General features: G+C 49.0%; 1 protein-coding gene across 7 annotated transcripts in view; it reads right to left on the bottom strand.

Moving 5' to 3' along the window:
* Positions 1 to 1,427: 1,427 nt before the first annotated feature.
* Positions 1,428 to 24,400, bottom strand: part of PHF19 (PHD finger protein 19) — a gene marked incomplete at its 3' end in the record, with an annotated part of 45,881 nt that continues 22,908 nt past the window's right edge. For all 7 annotated transcript variants that reach the window (XM_056554626.1, XM_056554627.1, XM_056554632.1 and 4 more), the window contains 9 exon segments: positions 1,428 to 1,520; positions 2,572 to 2,657; positions 2,761 to 2,842; positions 3,641 to 3,808; positions 4,259 to 4,326; positions 11,098 to 11,218; positions 11,322 to 11,390; positions 14,928 to 15,023; positions 21,848 to 21,996. In XM_056554626.1, the coding sequence (XP_056410601.1) occupies positions 1,428 to 1,520; positions 2,572 to 2,657; positions 2,761 to 2,842; positions 3,641 to 3,808; positions 4,259 to 4,326; positions 11,098 to 11,218; positions 11,322 to 11,390; positions 14,928 to 15,023; positions 21,848 to 21,996 (932 nt within the window).

The following is a 24,400-nucleotide window of genomic DNA, read 5'->3' as shown; positions in this document are numbered from 1 at the left end:
CGACACCCGCACCTGATGTCACGGCGTAGCGGCGTCTATGCAGTGTACTAGGCCGGAGCCTGCCCGGAGTGGAGAAGATGACCGCCGGAGAAGAAGGACAGCCCGGACCGGTTCACTCTTCACCCGGAACGCCCCCGGTCACTACTGGAAGGGAGGATGGCCCGGACAACCCCCATTACAGGTAAGTTTAATTTTTTTATTGACTCGGAGGGTGGGGGAGGGGCCCGACCGGTATAGCGGTATGGGAAAAAATCCATACTGGTATACCGCCCAGCATCACGGTGGGGGGTGCGATGCGGTGTGGGTGGTCGGCGGTCACGGTGCGGGCGGCGGGTCATTATCGGCCGATAATATGTCGATCCCTAATATATATATATATAACAAAGGGGCATCTTCTACGTCTAGAAGAAGGTTTCTACACCAGCACAGACGGGATTCTTTACTGTAAGAGCAGTGAGAATGTGGAATTCTCTCCCGGAGGAGGTGTCATGGTGGACTCTGTAATAGAATATAAAAGGGGTCTGGATGCATTTTTGGAGAGTAACATGAGTTTTTCCACAGAACAGAAAGTGCCGCATGTATCACTAATATAAAGTATATTACGTCACATAAATTTAAAAAAATTATATAAAATCAAAACCAGTGTAACAAACCCTCAGTTATGAGAAGTATTAGATAAAAGATGGCCATACGATAAGGTAAAGGTCGGCCAGGCCCACAGATTTCAGGAGGACCTGCCGACCATGTAATGTAGGAGAAGGTTTAGGGAGTTGTCCCCTTGAGAATACCTATATGTCTATGTGAGGATCAGATGAACACTCATCCCAATGTATGGCAGCCTCGAGGACCACATATATATATATAGGCTGAGATCACCCTGTGTAACGGACCCCGGCATTAAAGGAAAACCTGTCCACCCACACTAAATGCCATATTCATAGTCGCTGGTCGCGCATGCGCTCATGTGACCAGCGACTCCACTAGGACGTGGAGTCACAGACAAAGAATATGCATATTGAGCCTCCAGCGCGCAAATCAGAGAAGATAGAAGCAGAGGTCTCTGGACGTAAGGTGTGTATTTTAGTCAGTGACCCCCCCATTGCACTCCTGTTTACCCCACTATATCCCAGTGTATTGGGTTTCAAGTGGGTTTTGCTATAAACCATTGTTGGTCAGCTGTGTATAGAGGGCTTGTGGGGCGGACGTTTATACAGGTGAGGGGCTGCACAAATGATTCAGCCATTGGTCCTGGGACCCAGTCAGCACAATAACAGCCATTACACAAGTGCCCATTGCCTCCATCATCGCTGGTATCAGGCCCAGTCTGCCGTCAGCCTCTGGATGTGAACAGTGTCACAATGTCAACCTGGGATTGTCCAATACCGTACATTCTCCCAAAGCAAATACCACAGTATTGCGCCACTTACTGCGACTCATAAGACAGGTTAGATGCCGAGCCGGATGTGCTGGCTGCGTCATTGGAGTCCACATCTGAAGTGAAATTCTGTCCAGAACTTGCACTAAAATCAAGAAGAGAAAACATTACAGGAGGGAGGAGCGGGAATGAGGGAGGAGCGGTAAAGAGGGAGGAGCGGTAAAGAGGGAGGAGCGGTAAAGAGGGAGGAGCGGTAAAGAGGGAGGAGCGGTAAAGAGGGAGGAGCGGTAAAGAGGGAGGAGCGGTAAAGAGGGAGGAGCGGTAAAGAGGGAGGAGCGGTAAAGAGGGAGGAGCGGTAAAGAGGGAGGAGCGGTAAAGAGGGAGGAGCGGTAAAGAGGGAGGAGCGGTAAAGAGGGAGGAGCGGTAAAGAGGGAGGAGCGGTAAAGAGGGAGGAGCGGTAAAGAGGGAGGAGCGGTAAAGAGGGAGGAGCGGTAAAGAGGGAGGAGCGGTAAAGAGGGAGGAGCGGTGATGAGGGAGGAGCGGTGATGAGGGAGGAGCGGTGATGAGGGAGGAGCGGTGATGAGGGAGGAGCGGTGATGAGGGAGGAGCGGTGATGAGGGAGGAGCGGTGATGAGGGAGGAGCGGTGATGAGGGAGGAGCGGTGATGAGGGAGGAGCGGTGATGAGGGAGGAGCGGTGATGAGGGAGGAGCGGGAATGAGGGAGGAGCGGGAATGAGGGAGGAGCGGGAATGAGGGAGGAGCGGGAATGAGGGAGGAGCGGGAATGAGGGAGGAGCGGGAATGAGGGAGGAGCGGGAATGAGGGAGGAGCGGGAATGAGGGAGGAGCGGGAATGAGGGAGGAGCGGGAATGAGGGAGGAGCGGGGCTTGACTTCTGCCCACTACATTGAGACCATAGGCAGTGTGCAGTAGAGGAGGTGCCTACTACCTTGTTACAGCAGAATAGTGACTGCAGCTCTGGAGGTGGCCGGAGCATACAACATGATACATTAAAGGTTATGGACAATTTTGAGCACTTTTTATTACTGCATTGAACAGAATAAACAGGTTTTCCATCGATTCAACAGTTTGCTCAGTTTGTGGCCTCAGAGGAATCCATGTTGTTCAGTCACCAGCCCTCTGCCATCCTCTCCTGAACCATCTTTAACATCATTAAGTTTGAAGTTGCTGAATTTACCTTTTAAGACTTTGAATCTCGTCCAATGTAAAATCAAAGATGCTGGCGAGGTGGTGGTTGGTGCTCCAGGCGGAGGTGAAGTCGCTCTGTAATGTCAGGAGAGGAGACTCATCAGAAAGGAAGGAAACCACAAAGTGTTACATGAGGAGGAGAATAAAGTACTTTCTGTGCCATCTGCAGATTACTGACACTGGGAATCGCATCCTCCAGGAGGAACTGGGACGGCTTACGGCAGCTCGCGCTCCTCTTCTGTCGCTGACCGGGCAGGAGGCTGCAACAGACATGACGATATATACTGAAGATGAGAGACGGCGGCAGCATCACGCCATCCGGAGGGGGGTCGCCACAAAGAGGACACGTCTAATACTTGGATTGGGGGGCGGAGCCATGTATACACATCACATGTTTAGTAGGGGCGGAGCCATGTATACACATCACATGTTTAGTAGGGGGCAGAGCCATGTATACACATCACATGTTTAGTAGGGGGCGGAGCCATGTATACACATCACATGTTTAGTAGGGGGCGGAGCCATGTATACACATCACATAATATGTTTAGTAGGGGGCGGAGCCATGTATACACATCACATATGTTCAGTAGGGGGGCGGAGCCATGTATACACATCACATAATATGTTCAGTAGGGGGGCGGAGCCATGTAAACACATCACATAATATGTTTAGTAGGGGGGCGGAGCCATGTATACACATCACATAATATGTTTAGTAGGGGGGCGGAGCCATGTATACACATCACATAATATGTTTAGTAGGGGGGCGGAGCCATGTATATACATCACATAATATGTTCAGTAGGGGGGTGGAGCCATGTATACACATAACATAATATGTTCAGTAGGGGGGCGGAGCCATGTATACACATCACAATATGTTCAGTAGGGGGGCGGAGCCATGTAAACACATCACATAATATGTTCAGTAGGGGGGCGGAGCCATGTAAACACATCACATAATATGTTCAGTAGGGGGGCGGAGCCATGTAAACACATCACATAATATGTTCAGTAGGGGGGCGGAGCCATGTATACACATCACATAGGAATACCTGCTCTTGTATTTGCTGCGTCCCTTCTTCTTGACATCACCCCCAGACCGGGTGTCCATATGACCCAGCAGTTTGTCAGGTAAGAGTTTATTGGGGGGGCTCGGCGGGACCCGGATACGTAAGCGGAAGATACATTTCTTTCTTTTTATTTCTTTGCCACAAAGAAACCTGCCATATTTAAGAATATATAAAATAATATTTGAATCAGAGAGATCCTCAGATGATGTTCCGGACCGATCTCTGTTCACCCAAACATTTGTGTTCTCTCTATTCCTCCAGAACAGACCCCCATATTAGTGAGCACAGACCCTTCTGACAACACAACGTGGGAACTTAACATTAGTGTGATTGGGTCTCCGCGAGTCCTGTTCACAATGCGGAATTGTTCCACGCAAAGAAAGAAAATGTTCATTCTTGCGCGGAAGTCCGCGGAGTACTGCATAGCTGTCAATGGTGACGGCACAGTGCTGCGCGGTCCTACCGCCGCCGTCCGCTGCCAGGCTGAATCTCTGCCAGTGGAGATTCCGTTCACACTCCGTAGCGTGAACATAATGTGAACATTGTCTTCTGACGGAAATGCTTCTCACTCATGAGCCGCTGTACGTTTCTGCTTCTCACCTGCTTTTGTAGCTGTTTAAGGCCTCCAGAAGGTGCTGTCCTCGCTCCTCTTCTGGGGTGACTGACAACTAGAAGGAATAATTTACAGGTCAGAGACCCCTCTATAGGGACAGGTTACTATAACACAATGAAAGTACAAAAATACAATGTATACAAATGGGCTGTAATCACACAAAGAGACACAGTGCAGTCTAGTGTAGTAGTATCAGCGGTGTAATTCACGATTTTATCACTAGGTGGCAGCAGCAGAGCCGGTCTAGGCAGCAATGTGTCTCCATAGTGAGGTGCCGACCTGGGGGAGGACTCGGATACAGAGCCACTGCACCCTGTACCACATGATAGGCTTAGATACAGAGCCACTGCACCCTGTACCACATGATAGGCTTAGATACAGAGCCACTGCACCCTGTACCACATGATAGGCTTAGATACAGTGCCACTGCACCCTGTACCACATGATAGGCTTAGATACAGTGCCACTGCACCCTGTACCACATGATATGCTTAGATACAGTGCCACTGCACCCTGTACCACATGATAGGCTTAGATACAGTGCCACTGCACCCTGTACCACATAATAGGCTCAGATACAGAGCCACTGCTCCCTGTACCACATGATAGGCTTAGATACAGAGCCACTGCACCCTGTACCACATAATAGGCTCAGATACAGAGCCACTGCTCCCTGTACCACATGATAGGCTTAGATACAGAGCCACTGCACCCTGTACCACATAATAGGCTCAGATACAGAGCCACTGCTCCCTGTACCACATGATAGGCTTAGATACAGAGCCACTGCACCCTGTACCACATGATAGGCTTAGATACAGTGCCACTGCACCCTGTACCACATGATAGGCTTAGATACAGAGCCACTGCACCCTGTACCACATAATAGGCTCAGATACAGAGCCACTGCTCCCTGTACCACATGATAGGCTTAGATACAGTGCCACTGCACCCTGTACCACATAATAGGCTCAGATACAGAGCCACTGCTCCCTGTACCACACATGATAGGCTTAGATACAGAGCCACTGCTCCCTGTACCACATGATAGGCTTAGATACAGAGCCACTGCACCCTGTACCACATAATAGGCTCAGATACAGAGCCACTGCTCCCTGTACCACACGATAGGCTTAGATACAGAGCCACTGCTCCCTGTACCACGATAGGCTTAGATACAGTGCCACTGCACCCTGTACCACATGATATGCTTAGATACAGTGCCACTGCACCCTGTACCACATGATAGGCTTAGATACAGAGCCACTGCACCCTGTACCACGATAGGCTTAGATACAGAGCCACTGCACCCTGTACCACGATAGGCTTAGATACAGAGCCACTGCACCCTGTACCACACGATATGCTTAGATACAGAGCCACTGCACCCTGTACCACATAATAGGCTCAGATACAGTGCCACTGCTCCCTGTACCACATGATATGCTTAGATACAGAGCCACTGCTCCCTGTACCACACATAAGCTTAGATACAGAGCCACTGCTCCCTGTACCACACATAAGCTTAGATACAGAGCCACTGCTCCCTGTACCACACATAAGCTTAGATACAGAGCCACTGCTCCCTGTACCACACATAAGCTTAGATACAGAGCCACTGCTCCCTGTACCACATGATAGGCTTAGATACAGAGCCACTGCTCCCTGTACCACACATAAGCTTAGATACAGAGCCACTGCTCCCTGTACCACACATGATATGCTTAGATACAGAGCCACTGCTCCCTGTACCACATGATAGGCTTAGATACAGAGCCACTGCTCCCTGTACCACACATGATAGGCTTAGATACAGAGCCACTGCTCCCTGTACCACACATATGCTTAGATACAGAGCCACTGCTCCCTGTACCACATGATATGCTTAGATACAGAGCCACTGCTCCCTGTACCACACATGATATGCTTAGATACAGTGCCACTGCACCCTGTACCACACATGATATGCTTAGATACAGTGCCACTGCACCCTGTACCACATGATATGCTTAGATACAGTGCCACTGCTCCCTGTACCACATGATATGCTTAGATACAGTGCCACTGCTCCCTGTACCACATGATATGCTTAGATACAGAGCCACTGCTCCCTGTACCACATGATATGCTTAGATACAGTGCCACTGCTCCCTGTACCACACATGATAGGCTTAGATACAGAGCCACTGCACCCTGTACCACATGATAGGCTTAGATACAGAGCCACTGCTCCCTGTACCACACAATATGCTTAGATACAGAGCCACTGCTCCCTGTACCACACATATGCTTAGATACAGAGCCACTGCTCCCTGTACCACACATGCTTAGATACAGTGCCACTGCTCCATGTACCACACGATATGCTTAGATACAGAGCCACTGCTCCCTGTACCACACATGATAGGCTTAGATACAGAGCCACTGCTCCCTGTACCACACATGATAGGCTTAGATACAGTGCCACTGCTCCCTGTACCACATGATATGCTTAGATACAGTGCCACTGCTCCCTGTACCACACATGATAGGCTTAGATACAGAGCCACTGCACCCTGTACCACATGATAGGCTTAGATACAGTGCCACTGCTCCCTGTACCACATGATATGCTTAGATACAGTGCCACTGCACCCTGTACCACATGATAGGCTTAGATACAGTGCCACTGCACCCTGTACCACATAATAGGCTCAGATACAGAGCCACTGCTCCCTGTACCACATGATAGGCTTAGATACAGAGCCACTGCACCCTGTACCACATAATAGGCTCAGATACAGAGCCACTGCTCCCTGTACCACATAATAGGCTCAGATACAGTGCCACTGCACCCTGTACCACATGATAGGCTTAGATACAGTGCCACTGCACCCTGTACCACATAATAGGCTCAGATACAGAGCCACTGCTCCCTGTACCACACATGATAGGCTTAGATACAGAGCCACTGCTCCCTGTACCACATAATAGGCTCAGATACAGAGCCACTGCTCCCTGTACCACATGATAGGCTTAGATACAGAGCCACTGCACCCTGTACCACATAATAGGCTCAGATACAGAGCCACTGCTCCCTGTACCACATGATAGGCTTAGATACAGTGCCACTGCACCCTGTACCACATAATAGGCTCAGATACAGAGCCACTGCTCCCTGTACCACACATGATAGGCTTAGATACAGAGCCACTGCTCCCTGTACCACATGATAGGCTTAGATACAGAGCCACTGCACCCTGTACCACATAATAGGCTCAGATACAGAGCCACTGCTCCCTGTACCACACGATAGGCTTAGATACAGAGCCACTGCTCCCTGTACCACGATAGGCTTAGATACAGTGCCACTGCACCCTGTACCACATGATATGCTTAGATACAGTGCCACTGCACCCTGTACCACATGATAGGCTTAGATACAGAGCCACTGCACCCTGTACCACGATAGGCTTAGATACAGAGCCACTGCACCCTGTACCACGATAGGCTTAGATACAGAGCCACTGCACCCTGTACCACACGATATGCTTAGATACAGAGCCACTGCACCCTGTACCACATAATAGGCTCAGATACAGTGCCACTGCTCCCTGTACCACATGATATGCTTAGATACAGAGCCACTGCTCCCTGTACCACACATAAGCTTAGATACAGAGCCACTGCTCCCTGTACCACACATAAGCTTAGATACAGAGCCACTGCTCCCTGTACCACACATAAGCTTAGATACAGAGCCACTGCTCCCTGTACCACATGATAGGCTTAGATACAGAGCCACTGCTCCCTGTACCACACATAAGCTTAGATACAGAGCCACTGCTCCCTGTACCACACATGATATGCTTAGATACAGAGCCACTGCTCCCTGTACCACATGATAGGCTTAGATACAGAGCCACTGCTCCCTGTACCACACATGATAGGCTTAGATACAGAGCCACTGCTCCCTGTACCACACATATGCTTAGATACAGAGCCACTGCTCCCTGTACCACATGATATGCTTAGATACAGAGCCACTGCTCCCTGTACCACACATGATATGCTTAGATACAGTGCCACTGCACCCTGTACCACACATGATATGCTTAGATACAGTGCCACTGCACCCTGTACCACATGATATGCTTAGATACAGTGCCACTGCTCCCTGTACCACATGATATGCTTAGATACAGTGCCACTGCTCCCTGTACCACATGATATGCTTAGATACAGAGCCACTGCTCCCTGTACCACATGATATGCTTAGATACAGTGCCACTGCTCCCTGTACCACACATGATAGGCTTAGATACAGAGCCACTGCACCCTGTACCACATGATAGGCTTAGATACAGAGCCACTGCTCCCTGTACCACACAATATGCTTAGATACAGAGCCACTGCTCCCTGTACCACACATATGCTTAGATACAGAGCCACTGCTCCCTGTACCACACATGCTTAGATACAGTGCCACTGCTCCATGTACCACACGATATGCTTAGATACAGAGCCACTGCTCCCTGTACCACACATGATAGGCTTAGATACAGAGCCACTGCTCCCTGTACCACACACGATAGGCTTAGATACAGAGCCACTGCACCCTGTACCACATGAGGCTTAGATACAGTGCCACTGCTCCCTGTACCACATGATAGGCTTAGATACAGTGCCACTGCTCCCTGTACCACACATGATAGGCTTAGATACAGTGCCACTGCTCCCTGTACCACATGATATGCTTAGATACAGTGCCACTGCTCCCTGTACCACACATGATAGGCTTAGATACAGAGCCACTGCACCCTGTACCACATGATAGGCTTAGATACAGTGCCACTGCTCCCTGTACCACATGATATGCTTAGATACAGTGCCACTGCTCCCTGTACCACACATGATAGGCTTAGATACAGTGCCACTGCTCCCTGTACCACATGATATGCTTAGATACAGTGCCACTGCTCCCTGTACCACACATGATAGGCTTAGATACAGAGCCACTGCACCCTGTACCACATGATAGGCTTAGATACAGTGCCACTGCTCCCTGTACCACATGATATGCTTAGATACAGTGCCACTGCACCCTGTACCACATGATAGGCTTAGATACAGAGCCACTGCTCCCTGTACCATATGATATGCTTAGATACAGTGCCACTGCTCCCTGTACCACACATGACAGGCTTAGATACAGTGCCACTGCACCCTGTACCACACATGATAGGCTTAGATACAGAGCCACTGCTCCCTGTACCACACATGATAGCCTTAGATACAGAGCCACTGCTCCCTGTACCACACATGATAGCCTTAGATACAGAGCCACTGCTCCCTGTACCACACATATGCTTAGATACAGAGCCACTGCTCCCTGTACCACACATATGCTTAGATACAGTGCCACTGCTCCATGTACCACACATGATAGCCTTAGATACAGAGCCACTGCTCCCTGTACCACACATATGCTTATATACAGTGCCACTGCTCCATGTACCACACATGATATGCTTAGATACAGAGCCACTGCTCCCTGTACCACACATGATATGCTTAGCTACAGAGCCACTGCTCCCTGTACCACACATGATATGCTTAGATACAGAGCCACTGCTCCCTGTACCACACATGATATGCTTAGATACAGAGCCACTGCTCCCTGTACAACAGGATATGCTTAGATACAGAGCCACTGCACCCTGTATCACACATGATATGCTTAGATCCGGCGGCGGATGAGATACACACAGCTTCATTACAGGATAGAGGACACCCCCCCCCCCCCTCCTGATCCCAGAAGTATACAGACCCCAAATATCTCATGTGCTCGGCCACGTGTCCCTGTAAAGTGATAATAATGGGGGGGGGGGGGGGGGGGGTGATGGGATCTATTACAGGATAGAGGACACCCCCCCCCCCCTGATCCCAGAAGTATACAGACCCCAAATATCTCATGTGCTCGGCCACGTGTCCCTGTAAAGTGATAATAACGGGGGGGGTGATGGGATCTATTACGGGATCTTGTGCCCACCGTACACACGCTGAGGACAGACTATAGTCACATGGAGTTAAAAGCCAAGGCTCATATACGACTACAGGGGGGTACACTGTGCTGACAGGATTCCCTTCTGCATTCCCTAAATCTCATGAATGTTCCCCCAGGAAAACCTTAAAGGGGTACTCCACTGGAAAACATTTCTCTTAAATCAACTGGTGCCAGAAAGTTAAACAGATTTGTAAATTACTTCTATATTAAAAAATCCAGTACATCCAGTACTTATCAGCTGCTGTTATCATCCACAGGAAGTGCTTTTCTTTTTGAATTTCGTTTCTGTCTGACCACAGTGCTCTCTGCTGACACCTCTGTCCATGTAAGGAACTGTCCAGAGTAGGAGAGGTTTCTATGGGGATTCTCTCCTGCTCTGGACAGTTCCTGACATGGACAGAGGTGTCAGCAGAGAGCACTGTGGTCAGACAAAATCTTCCTGTGGCTTATAACAGCAGCTGATATGTACTGGAAGGATTAAGATTTTTTTAATATAGAAGTAATTTACAAATCTGTTTAACTTTCTGGCACCAGATGATTTAAAAGAGAAATGTTTTCCAGTGGAGTGCCCCTTTAATAGTTATGTCCAGAGTCTCCCTATAGTTTCATACAGTGACCCAGATTATTGATTTAGTTTTGTAAATCAATAACGTGCCCAATGCAGCCAATGACAGCTCAGCTTTTATTTGAATGCAGCGCTATGACTGATCTCTATGGACGAAGCAGGTGATAAACCTAGACCAGAGTTTATTCCATTTCCCCTGTAGAATCCGCACTCACCTTGCCGAGCTGCAGATGTTCCCAGTTATCATTGACAAAAGTCAGGATCTCCTCAAAATCAAAGTATTTCTTCTTACTGAGGACCCCGAGGTTGTAGAGAGCGAGGTGCACGATGTCCACCCTGGAAGGGATCACACGTACATTTTGTATCAATATCTCAAGTCTCAAAAACATGGAATACATTGGCGCAATATTATGGCAGATTTCTAGAGCGCTGGACTCACCATCGCAGCGGAAGCCGCTTGATAAACTCCACCCCATGATTACAGACCGAGCAAAAGAATATCAAAAACCTGCCGGAAATAAAGAGTTTGGTTATAGTCTGAGATCATCTACATTATATTCACAACAGAGTCTATTAGGATGGGTAACATGGCGGATTGTCCAGGGCGCCCGGCGCTAGAACTGCTTGGACATTACCGCCCGCATAGATGACAATGTATTCCACGTGGATTCTGCTTACAGAAGGACCAGGATCATTCTTTTGGCAGAAGCTCCACCACAAAAATTCTAAATTTCTAAACAGTTATATTCGGAAATTCCTCAGTGTATCCTTCCTTACAGGCAATTGCTGTTATTCTCTATGGAACCCCAATATTTACCTTGCACCCTGCAGAATTTATTACAGATGAAGGAGTCTTCATGCGAATTCTAAGCAGTGAGCCTGAGGCGGCCATGTTTCTGCTTACTAAAGGGTTAATGCGGGAAATGTTTTAGCTGGTAGCACAAGTCGGCCCCCCCTGAGCTGTCAGAGGCCGAGTCTCAGGAATGTACAGAATTCCTTCTAAAAGCCGCCTGCGCTATCCATGGAAGACCAGGATAGTACCGTACCATGGCACGCTTCACACAGGGCAGAAATGCTGCAGATTTTTCCACAGGTAAATCCACACCAAGTTTTACAGATGTTATTGAAGATCTCATTGCAGAAAATAGTGATTGAAGGGAGAAAAAAGTAAATGTATCAGCAGCATTTCCACGGGGAAATCTGGATCACTGGGAACTTATTGTGGATTTTTTCCTTTACTTCTTTCTCTGAAATCGATGTGGAAAATCCATAGTGGATCTGCAGCATAAATACTGACATACTGAGGACTTGGCCCGTACAGAAAGAGGTTTCCCCTACACTGATGACATGTGGGAAGGAAATAAGGGTTTTCTGCAGTATTTCGTGATTTTTCTAAACACATAAGCGTGTACAGTCAGAAGAGTAATCCGCCCAATGTCTCCCCTCCCCACCCTCAAAGCATTGCTGAAAATGTATTAATCTATAGCAAAATATACACTAGATTGTTCTAGGAGGAGAGCGGACTAACAGTCATACACTCCAATTCACACTCATTTTACTGCAGATGTTGTAGGTTTTGATTTCCTCGTTAAAGGCAATGGGGGAAAAGCTGCAATAAATCTGCAACATACATTGACCCGCTACAGGTGAATTTACACTCACATTTCCTGGCAACCAATCACAGCTCCGCTCTCAGCCCCCTAATAACCAATCACAGCTCCGCTCTCAGCCCCTAACAACCAATCACAGCTCAGCTCTCAGCCCCCTAACAACCAATCACAGCTCCGCTCTCAGCCCCTAACAACCAATCACAGCTCCGCTCTCAGCCCCTAACAACCAATCACAGCTCCGCTCTCAGCCCCCTAATAACCAATCACAGCTCAGCTCTCAGCCCCTAATAACCAATCACAGCTCCGCTCTCAGCCCCTAACAACCAATCACAGCTCCGCTCTCAGCCCCTAACAACCAATCACAGCTCAGCTCTCAGCCCCTAATAACCAATCACAGCTCAGCTCTCAGCCCCTAATAACCAATCACAGCTCAGCTCTCAGCCCCTAATAACCAATCACAGCTCAGCTCTCAGCCCCTAATAACCAATCACAGCTCCGCTCTCAGCCCCTAATAACCAATCACAGCTCCGCTCTCAGCCCCCTAATAACCAATCACAGCTCAGCTCTCAGCCCCTAACAACCAATCACAGCTCAGCTCTCAGCCCCTAATAACCAATCACAGCTCCGCTCTCAGCCCCTAATAACCAATCACAGCTCCGCTCTCAGCCCCTAACAACCAATCACAGCTCAGCTCTCAGCCCCTAACAACCAATCACAGCTCAGCTCTCAGCCCCCTAACAACCAATCACAGCTCCGCTCTCAGCCCCCTAATAACCAATCACAGCTCCGCTCTCAGCCCCCTAATAACCAATCACAGCTCCGCTCTCAGCCCCTAACAACCAATCACAGCTCCGCTCTCAGCCCCTAACAACCAATCACAGCTCCGCTCTCAGCCCCTAACAACCAATCACAGCTCCGCTCTCAGCCCCTAATAACCAATCACAGCTCAGCTCTCAGCCCCTAATAACCAATCACAGCTCAGCTCTCAGCCCCCTAATAACCAATCACAGCTCCGCTCTCAGCCCCTAACAACCAATCACAGCTCAGCTCTCAGCCCCCCAACAACCAATCACAGCTCCGCTCTCAGCCCCTAATAACCAATCACAGCTCAGCTCTCAGCCCCCTAATAACCAATCACAGCTCCGCTCTCAGCCCCTAACAACCAATCACAGCTCCGCTCTCAGCCCCCCAACAACCAATCACAGCTCCGCTCTCAGCCCCTAATAACCAATCACAGCTCCGCTCTCAGCCCCTAACAACCAATCACAGCTCCGCTCTCAGCCCCCTAACAACCAATCACAGCTCAGCTTTCAGCCCCTAACAACCAATCACAGCTCCGCTCTCAGCCCCTAACAACCAATCACAGCTCAGCTCTCAGCCCCTAACAACCAATCACAGCTCAGCTCTCAGCCCCTAACAACCAATCACAGCTCAGCTCTCAGCCCCTAACAACCAATCACAGCTCAGCTCTCAGCCCCTAACAACCAATCACAGCTCACCTCTCAGCCCCTAACAACCAATCACAGCTCACATTTTATATTTTCATGTAAAATGAAAGCTGAGCTGTGATTGGTCACTATAGGCAAAACCAGGCAGTTCTGGTTTCAGGCAGATTAATTAATCCGGGATAAATTACTTCTATGGTATCAAGTAGGATTTTCCACAAACACATCTGTAAAATCTGCAGTGTACACACCATGAGGAGATCAAACCTGTGGAGAGGAAGAGTGCAGCAGTCGCCCATAGCAACTAATCACATCACTTTTCACAAAGACTCTGAGAGCTGAAAGAAGCGATCTGATTGGCTGCTATGGGTAACTGCTCCACTTCTCTACACAGGTTTTGATAAATCTCCCCCCACGTGTGAAAGCTTTGCCCCCCCCCCCCCTATACAGAGGACACTCACACAGGGTCTGACTACTTGAGAACAGGACTCGGGGTAGTAGTAGTGTGAAGACTGACACTCCACTGACTGCCCACAGCGCTCTGTGTTCCCATAGACAATATACGGAGAGTTACTTAAATCTGCGCTCTGCCACTCCAATCTCATTCCAGATCTTGGGGGTCCTAACAGTCAGACCCCCAGTGATAAGTCCCCTACCCTGTGGAGGTAAAACTCTTTAAACCTACAACATTTGATGCATCACCGTACCCTCCACCTCATGACTATAATAATATGGGACCTAGAAGTGATCAGTGTTCATTGTGAGGCGCTAACATACATACACCGCTAGAGAATGGCCCTCCTCCACACCGTCTGCCTGTCAGGACCCCCACAAGAGGAGTGCAGCGCAGGTGATAGGCTGTCCGTGCTGCGCCATTTACTGCCTGCTGACAGCTTGTTGGGGCCAAGTGCTAACAGGCCAGAGTCTCCATAAATAAATGCGACATTTCCCACAAGGCAGGAGGATTGGGGGAGGGAAGATACAGACTACCTGTCTCCAAACAGCATGGGGTCATTCAGGCACTGGATACAAGCCTCGTGGAACCACTGCCGACAGCGGAAACACTGGATCATCTTCAGATACCACCTGAGACAAGAAGACAAAGCGCTCAATGGCAAATCGCTTATCAGCTTTTACAAGGTGATACATTGTAACCATGTTATAGATTGTAATGTCCAGCTACTTAGTAAAGGAGAACTCCAGCCAGGGACCCCCCATTGATCTCCTGAACGAACCCCAGCTTTCTCAGTGAGGAGCGCGTGTAGTCTATTGGTAGACCGCAAACGCTCCATTCATTTCTAGGAGAGTGGCGATGATGCCCTAGTGCAGTACTCTGGTCTCTTCAGCGATTGGAGTCCATGCCTTCTGCAGCATGCGATCCTCACGGAGCGGCGGGTCCCGTTCAGGAGATTGCGATCAGCTACTTATCCTCTATCCTGTGGATTGGGGGGGGGGGGGGGGGGGGGGAGTTAATTTTGGGTGCAGTTCTCCTTGTATCTGTACAAACTGTATCCTCTACAGAACACATTACATAAATTGAAACATTTCCATGGAAAAATACATTTGTACAGTGTGATGAGGGCATCTCTGGTCACAAATAGAAAACCTGGAGTCTTCTTTCACTATAACCAAGCTTTCCTAGACTCCTGAATGACAAAGCTGCAGGTGGCAGATTGCAGGTCCCTTGGAAAGGCGGGAGGGCGAGGCAGAAAGACCTATGGTGCTGTCAGTGCACCCCTTCCCTGCCACCCACATTTATTTAGTAATGGTCACAGGTGACAGTGTCGGCAAGACGAGGGAAGGGAGCACTGGGGAGCGAGGAAAGGTAATATGTCGCAGCTCCCTGGACAACCTTTAAGGCTAGGTTTCCACACAGGCTTTTCTGGCATCTTTTGGAGATCTACCAATGCAGTTATTGAGCCAAAGCCAGAAGTGGATTCAAAAGGAACGGGAAATATAAAAAGGTAGAATGTACACTTCTTTCTTATGGATCCACTTCTGGCTTTGGCTCAAATACTGCATTGGCAGATCTCCAAAAAATGCCAGAAAAAACCTGTGTGTGGAAACCGAGCCTTAAAAGGGGTTTTCAAGGACTGTTATGTTCCTGGTCTACCCTTAGGATAGGCTACTAACATCCAATCATTGGGGGTCCAATCCATTAAAGTGAATGGGATGAGCTGAAATATAATCTTTCAGGTACCAAGTATACAGAGCAGCAGTGTCTGGGATATTAAAAGGCGGCAGCGCTTGCAAGAGATCTGTAGTTTTTATTGCTGGGATGTGACAGACAAATCAGCAGTTCTGGACTTTGTTTTTATTTTTTGACGTTTCCACCGTTCACCATACAGTATCATTAATGTGATGTTTTAATAGTTCCAACATTTCTGCACACAGCAATACCACATGTTTATTTGACTTAAAAAAAAAAATTTTTGTAAATGGTAAAAAGAGGGAATTACATTTTTTATTGGAGGAGGGGCTTTTTCACTTTTTACTTATTTTTTTTGGCCCCACTATGTATCACAATCTTTTCATAAAACACACTGATCAGTGTTATCAGTGATCTGCCAAAAAGCATCTGCACTTTAGGCCTTAGGGGAGTGTTAAACGAGGAGAGGTTAAAAAGCTTTAAAAAAAAATAAACAAAAAAGGAGAGGAGGTGGTAATCTAGGTTTTTTGGTGAGGTGAAGAGCAGAGTAATAGGTTTTCAGCATGAATTTATAGTGTAGATAGTCTAATGAAGTCTTAGTTTCTTCCACAGACATTCAGTACGCCAAGAAAACCACAGAAAAAAGCAGGTTCTTAGCGTGTGCCAGGGTTGCTGCTGTGTCGAGAGGTTCGTATTTTGGGGGGTGCTGCTTTGTCCAGGATGGTCTTGAGGGTGTCGTGGTAATGTTTAGCTGCTAGAGTGGGGCAGGTTTCTGTAAGTGTATGAGGTTGGAGTGTCCGGAGGAGGAGGAGGAGGAGTGTTTCTGATATAGAAGGAGAGGAGGTTGTGGTCAGAGATCGTGGAATTAGAGACAGCAAAGTCTAGAGAAGATCTAATGTATCCAACCTATTCCCATCTTTGTATGTGGTCAGTAAGCTGTGAAAGGAGGAGGATAAAGATAGCGGTCGAGAGGCAGATGAGGAGTTGGGGTGTCAATATTAAATCACCCATGAGTGTACATGTTTCTGTGCATAAGAAATGAGGGAGAAAAATGAAAAGAAATGTTTGAGCTGAACCAGAAGGTCCATAGATGACGGCCAGATGAGAGAAAAAGGTTTTTTTATTTTTACTTCCCGTAAAATCTCTCTCGGAGCTTCTATTGGGGGACACAGGACCATGGGTATATGCTGCTTGCCGCTAGGAGTCTGACACTAGACAAAAAAAAAACAAAAAAAAAAAAAAAAAAAAAAAAACTCTGCTCCTCTCAGCAGAATATACCCACCTCCTGGCTCTGAGCAACTCAGTTTAGTCCGAAAGCAGAAGGAGAACCGACCAAGAAAGGAACAGTCCAAACAAAAACCCAGACAAAAGAAGGAACTGACCACAAACGGACCTAAAAAATAAATGTAAAAAAAAGCATTCCAGCCAGAAAAAAACAAAACAAAAACAAACTCAGGTGGACGGCTGCAAGACCTTGCGGCCCAGGCCCACATCGGAGGACGCAAAAGCGTGAACGCGGTAAAATTTGGCAAAGGTATACAGAGACTACCAAGTTACCACCTTGCAAACCTGCAGAGCCGAAGCCCCGTGGCTAACCACCCAGGAAGCCCCCACCGCACGGGTGGAGTGAACCGTCACTTGAAAAGGTCGGCACTTGACCCTTGCAACAATACGCCTCCAAAAATGGCAGAGCATATCCAGTGGGAGATAGTGGCCTTGGAAGCTGGGAGCACCTTGCATCTCCCATCAGGAAGAACAAACAGAGTCACACCTTCGGAAGGATGAAGTGACTGACAAGTAGGTCGGAACCAAGTCCAGCTTGTGAAGCCGGTGTTCCCCGCAGATGAGAAGGAGACGGGCAGGAAAGTAGGCAACACGATCTCCTCGCTCAAGGGAAAGGAAGTCACAACTTTGGGATGAAAATAGATTCACGTCCTGAGTTCCCCAGCATTGACAGATCTGATCAAAGACCTCTGGGTGAAGGGACCACTCGGCGGAGTCAGCGGTGGGCTGGTTCACATCACGTTTTCTCCCATACGGAAGCGCATACGGAGGGGGAGCTAAAACCTTCCGCTCCCATATGTAATTCATTTCAATGACCCGGCCGGAGTGAAACGTTAGGTCCGGTCAGCTCATTTTTGCACCGTATGAGCTTTTACAACCGGAGTTGACCACAGTTTTAGGTCCGGGGAAAAAGCGCATATGGGGTAAAAATGAGCCGAGACGACCGGACCGAACCTTTCACTCCGGTCGGCTCATTGAAATTAATTACATATGGGAGCGCATACGAAAGCATACAGGTGCGCTCGGTTTTAGTTCCCCCCTGCCGTATGTGCTCCCGTATGGGAGAAAACGTGATGAAAACCCAGCCTTAGAAAGTCCGCTTCCCAATTGTCGATCTCAGGAATGTGAACCGCCAATCTAGCTGGAACGTGAAGTTCCGCCCAAGAGAGGATGTTCGACACTTCCCACATGGCTGCCGAGCTGCGAGTGCCGCCCTGGTGATTGATGTATACCACGGCTGTGGCGTTGTCAGTCTGTACCTGTACCAAAAGACCCTGCAGCTGGCAACTCCAGTGAAGGCACAGGAAGATCGCCCGGAGCTCCAGAACATTGATGGGTAGGCCGGATTCTGACGGGATACAACGGCTCTGGACAGGTTTGTCCCGAAAGACACCCCCCAGCCGAGATGACTCGCATCCGTGGTCAGAACAAGCCAATGGAGAGGCAGGAAGGAGCGGCCCGCCCGGCGGAGAGGAGACCCAAGCCACCAAAGGAGGGAACTGCAAACTGAGCGGAAGCCAGGGCCTGCGGTGGAGAGATAAGGGGGATTTGTCCCACAGAGAGGATGGCCCACTGGAGAGGACTGTACCGAAACTGGGCAATGGGAACTGCCTCCATGGAAGCCACCATCCTGCCAAGAACAGACATGCAGGTACGGACAGGAATCAGGCCCGGCCGCTGAAGTATGCAAATCCCCGACAACAGCTCCCGGAGCTTGTCCTCTGGAAGAGCGAGTCAAGCTGCCGCAGTGTCGAGACAGATTCCGAGAAAAGTCAGAGATTGGGACGGAGACAGGTTGGATTTCTCGTGGTTGATGATCCAACCGAAACTGTAGAGAGTCTGCAGAGTGATGTTGAGACTGACCCGATTCTGTTCCAGGGAGGACACCTTGAGGAGTAGGTCGTCCAGATATTGGAGGACAGAGAAACCCAGAGAGTGGAGGAGAGCCACCACTGCCGCCAGCCCAAAGGGCAATACGACAAACTGAAAATGACAAGCAGGAACCACAAACCCGAGAAAATGCTGGTGGGCCTGGAAGACAGGAATGTGTAAGTAGGCATCCCGTATGTCCACAGAAGAGAGGAACTCTGCCAGATCCATGGAGGAGACAACTGACTGCAGGGATTCCATCCAGAAATGTTGCAGCAGTACATGAAGGTTTAGAAGCTTCAAGTCGAGAATGGGAAAGACAGTGCCGCCCTTCTTGGGAACTACGAAAAGATTGGTGTAGAACCCCCAAAAAAATTTTACAATGGGACAAGAGTGTGAAGGGCCACCTGAAAAGCTGCTGCAAGAGTGGAAGACCGAGGGGGAAGGGACATGAAAAAAAAGATCTCGGGGAATAGAAGAGAATTTGATTCGATAGCCATGAAACACTACCTGACAGAACACAGCATCCTGAACGTGCGTTAGCCAAACGTCCCGAAAGAGGGACAGGCGAGCGCCCATCGAAGGGGAAGACTCGGATGGGGGCGCACCCTCAAGCAGTGGGAGGCTTGCGAGTCCCGGACTTGGAAGAGGGGCGGTTGGAGACTTGGAAGGAAGGCGCCCTCCTATCCTATCCTTCGAGGTTGCCAATTTGTCTGAGGGACCCGAGAAATGAGGAGCGAAAGGAAGAAACCTTCCACCGCGAGTCCGAGCGGCACGGACAATTTTGAGACAAGAGGGAACTCTTGCCCCCGGTAGCCTCAGAGATTATCTCATCTAGGCGCTTGCCAAAGAGACGAAACCCCAGAAAGGGAAGCTCAGTAAGGGAAAGCTTAGAGGCTGCATCAGCATTCCAAGCCTTAAGCCACGTGGAGCACCGAAGAGCCACTAGATTGCCCAAGGTAAAGGCAGCGCAGCGAGCTGACTCCAAGGAGGCCGAGCAGAGGCGATTTGCTGGGCTAGATTAGCCAAATCTCTGGGGGATGCACCCACTAAAATCCCCTTACGCAATTGACCGCCCCAAATTGAAAGGTCCTTGAACACCCAAGTAGAGGCAAAAGCTGGTGCCAAAGCTGAACCTGCCTCCTCAAAGGCGAATTTCTCTAAGTTCTACGTGGGGGGTCGGACATAAGCAGCACTAGTAAGTCAGACAGACAGGGAGAGATCTCACCCAGGATCCTGTGACCAGTGGAGCAGATAGCCGCAGGGACCGCGTATCCAGCCAGGGCAACGTTGGTTCAGGAGAAGGAGAGGGGCTGACTGAACCCTGCAGCGTGCGAATCTGAGTGGTCAGAGCCCTGACCCCCACAGCGTGTGCACTAAAGCCTCATTGGTGGGGCAGGGAGATTGAGGAGAGAAGCAGCCCACTGCAGCGCACGCTTCCATATGACAGGCTACAGCCTGCACCCGGAGCGCACGCTGAGAAGAGAGAGGCCGGGGGCAGAGGATGAGGAGTCCTGTGATCCCCAGTGTGAGATAGGCACCTAAGAAAAGTGGGGCAGAGCTATAGTTCGGCCCAAGCAGCGGGCTCAATTAAAGAGCCGTCCACGGCACAGGCAGAGAAAAATAAAAAAAACGTCCCTTGTCTGCGTAGCGCAAGAAGCTGGCTGCGCAGCAAAAAAGCAAGCCGTGCCACGCATTGCAGAAGCGGTATGCGCGCCGCAGCGCCAGTAGGGGCCTGCGCATAACAGTGCAGCGCAAGACAGAAGCGCCGCCGGCAGAGAAGCCACAACGGCCAGGACCTCCTCATGCCCTGCCGCGGCTCACCGCTCGTGGCCCGGAAGAAGAAGACTGCCGTGCAGCACAGGGGAAAGGGAGTCAGAATCTATTAACCTCTAATAGGCCAGAAGTCATTAACCCCTAATGGGACAGAAGCCATTAACCCCTCAGGTAGAAGAGGCCCCTGTAAGAGCTTTCCTAAGTAGAGAGGCTGTGTGTCTCAGGGATTACCAGGTCCCCCTGTTCAGGGAAAGGGGGAACTCTGGCCCAGGAGGGAGGGAGGGGGGGGGGGGTTTAGGGCATACTCACCCCAGGGAGCATACTCACCAACAAAGTATTCAATCAGCCAGGGCACCTGCCTTAAGCAAACAGGAGCAAGTGGGGGACCAGGACCCTAGGTCACCACGAAGCGCTGGTCGCTGATGAGGAGGGGTTAATGGCCCATCCAGTAATGCACCGTGCCCCTAGCTCGCAGGTGGGTGATCAGGCAGCATCATGCTCCAGTCGCCCCACGCTTGAGAAAATAAAGGAAAGAAAAACTTAACTCTAGACTGAATCTAGGAAAAAAAATAAAAATTAAAAAAAAAAAATGTTGAAATAAGACCAGGTCTGGAGAACACCACACCTGTGTCTGCCTCCTGCTGACACTAAGCTAAAACAGAGTTGCTCAGAGCAGACCTTTTGTTTTTGCCTATTGTCAGCCTCCTAGCGGCAAGCAGCATATACCTATGGTCCTGTGTGCCTCAATGAAGTGCTCAAGAAATGGGCAAAGAGTCTGAAGGTGTGAATCTCAAAAGAGGGAAACAGATGATGGAGTGTGCGGTGATCTTACTCTCCGGGGCCCCCGCAGTAACAGTAACATTGCTGCTGGTTAGTTCTGTGAGCAGAGTCCCAGTCTAGGTCCTCAGGGCAGTACGTCAGGAACATCTTCACCGCCTGCAGAGTCTTTGCAATTGGACCTTTCTTTAAGGCGCCTCCTTTCTGCAAAACAGGAAGAAAAAAAAAAGTCCAATTCTGGCCACAAATCAAAATCTTCAGTCCGCCAGTATGAATACCTGTGCAATTCCCGAGACCACAGTCACATGGGTGCTTATCAATATTGGAGGTGCCTTTTGTACGAATACAGAAAATGTATCAAGATACACAGCAGGAGAGGATTCCTCAGAAAATAAAGCATCTGGACATTTTGTAGCCACATACCTGGCAGATCCCCCCCCAAAAAACAAAAATTAGATGTACATCATCAAAATGAGTTACTGAGCAATTTTTTTTGTGTGTCTGCAACCTATATTTCTCTCAGAATTATCTTTACTCACATCATTGCTCAGTGAGGTTTCTGTCCATGCAGAGGCAGGAGGCGTGTCCATCTCTTCTCCTCACTGTGATGACTCCTCCCCCTTCCTAACTCTGCTATGGCTCACAGAGGGCCCTAGACCTGCCTGCAGCCCTGTCAATCACTCATGGTGTCCATGATGTATCTTTCTCAGTATGAAATACTGAAACATTTCTGATGAAAGCAATTGCAAAACATTGTTTTTGAATGCTTTATAACATATCAAACGTTATTGCATCTGACAGTGCCCATTTAAGGATTTGACATGTTCTCCTTTGACAACATTAATGAATATTCAGCACACCAGACCAGTCCTGCAGATTTCACTGTGGTTGTGACAAAATTTTTACTTCTTTTCAGCATTGGTACAAAAACAAACAGAGGCATTCTCTTCAAGCCAACCTGGGGTACATGTATACCCCCAGGGGTACTTAGCAGTTCTCCTGAGGGTGCACAACTAGGGGGGGGGGGGGGGGGGTAAAAAAACAACAACACATGCAATGGTGGCTGCATCCACTGGTCACTGCTTCAAAAGTGGTCTTAGCCCACTTTAAGAGAAGTGAAGTGGCTGCTGGTACTGGCCAATGTCGCTGCCTCGAGGAGTGGAGCAGGAGTGGTGCGGACCCCCGGCTGCTGTGGACGGTGACTACAGCATCAGCTTTGGTGCTCAACTGCTCCTCAGATTCAGGGACCTACTGGTATTGGCCATAGTATACGGTCTTCAGACCAGAGGAGCAATAGAACACTGAAGCGGGGCATTATGGGGGCACTATTACTGTGGGGGGAAATACATATAGGGAGTATGTAAAGAGGTGATAATTTTGCTGGGGAAAGGAGCCTAAAATGTTTGTCTGGTAGGCTCAGTGGAGAAAAGTCTTGGCCGTAAGAAATCTTAAAAAGGAGAAATACATGGTAAATTAACTTATCCCCTATACTTATGGCCCTAATATGGGGGGTACACATTTTTGAAATGGGCTGCCAGTGAGTACAAAACAAAAGTGGAAACCACTGTTCTACAACCTAAGGTTTGGCATGAAGGCATGCTGGGAATTGTAGTTGTGCAACTGGTAGAGCCACAGGTTGGGGAACACAGCTCTGATGTGACACACTATTAAAAGTTTGTCCGCTGTGGGTTTCCTACCGCTGAACACAGCAGCAACACAAAGGTCTTTTCTGTCCTTATATATTGTACCATCACTGATACATTGCAACAAAATCTCACCCTTCATTACTGCTCAATAGTTAAATCCGAGCTGCAGCTAAAAAAAAAAAAAAAAGTGAAGGTGTAGCACCTCAAAAGGGAGGGTTCTACCCAAATGTGCAATTTCCTACCCAACACCCTAAGGGCTCTGTGCTGCTCCCAAGTGGTCACTTCTGTTGCTGCATCTCCCTCCACAGACCGGAGTCAGTTTTTGTTGGCTGGATGTCATGTTGCCGCTCACATCTGAGCGGTCAAATATTTTACAACATGGAGTAATGTTGACCGAAGCGTTGTAAACGAATGAATTTTCATGGTTTCCAGCACACGCCCTGGCACAGCTATTACACTTACTACTGTACACTGAGGCTTCCAGATCAGTGGAGAGGAAGGCAGCAGGGTGTGATCTGCCCCATGATGTCACATTGCCTCCCGTAGACAAGACACTGCACTCGTGAATCACCGATGATTTTACTTATCCGGGACAGAGCCCGGCACACAAACCAACATAAATCCAACAAACAGCAGCGAGACCATCACCTTCCTGCCACAAAGCCTTCTTGACCACCACATATTTGAGCAGTGAGGAGAGCCTGGTCTCGGGCCTGCATACCAGTGAATAATAGATCAGAGAAGACAAGGCTGTATAGAGATTAGGGCCAGAGAGTTCCCCCTTAATGACTCTGGGTGCAAATAACACATTGGGGGACAAAAAAAAAAAAAAAAATAACCCTTAAAGCTTCCACAGAGGTTGTCACCCAGCTTTCCTAGAGTCCTCAGAAGTGGAGTGGTGGATATAGGAGTCCATACCTAGAAAGACATTTAAAGTAAAGCAAGTGGTTGGTCCCCCCCAA

This window comes from Hyla sarda, unplaced genomic scaffold (genome assembly GCF_029499605.1).
Source record: "Hyla sarda isolate aHylSar1 unplaced genomic scaffold, aHylSar1.hap1 scaffold_810, whole genome shotgun sequence".
NCBI lineage: Eukaryota > Metazoa > Chordata > Amphibia > Anura > Hylidae > Hyla > Hyla sarda.
Note: the sequence above shows the minus strand (reverse complement) of the source record. Positions and strands in the feature narration are given on the sequence as shown.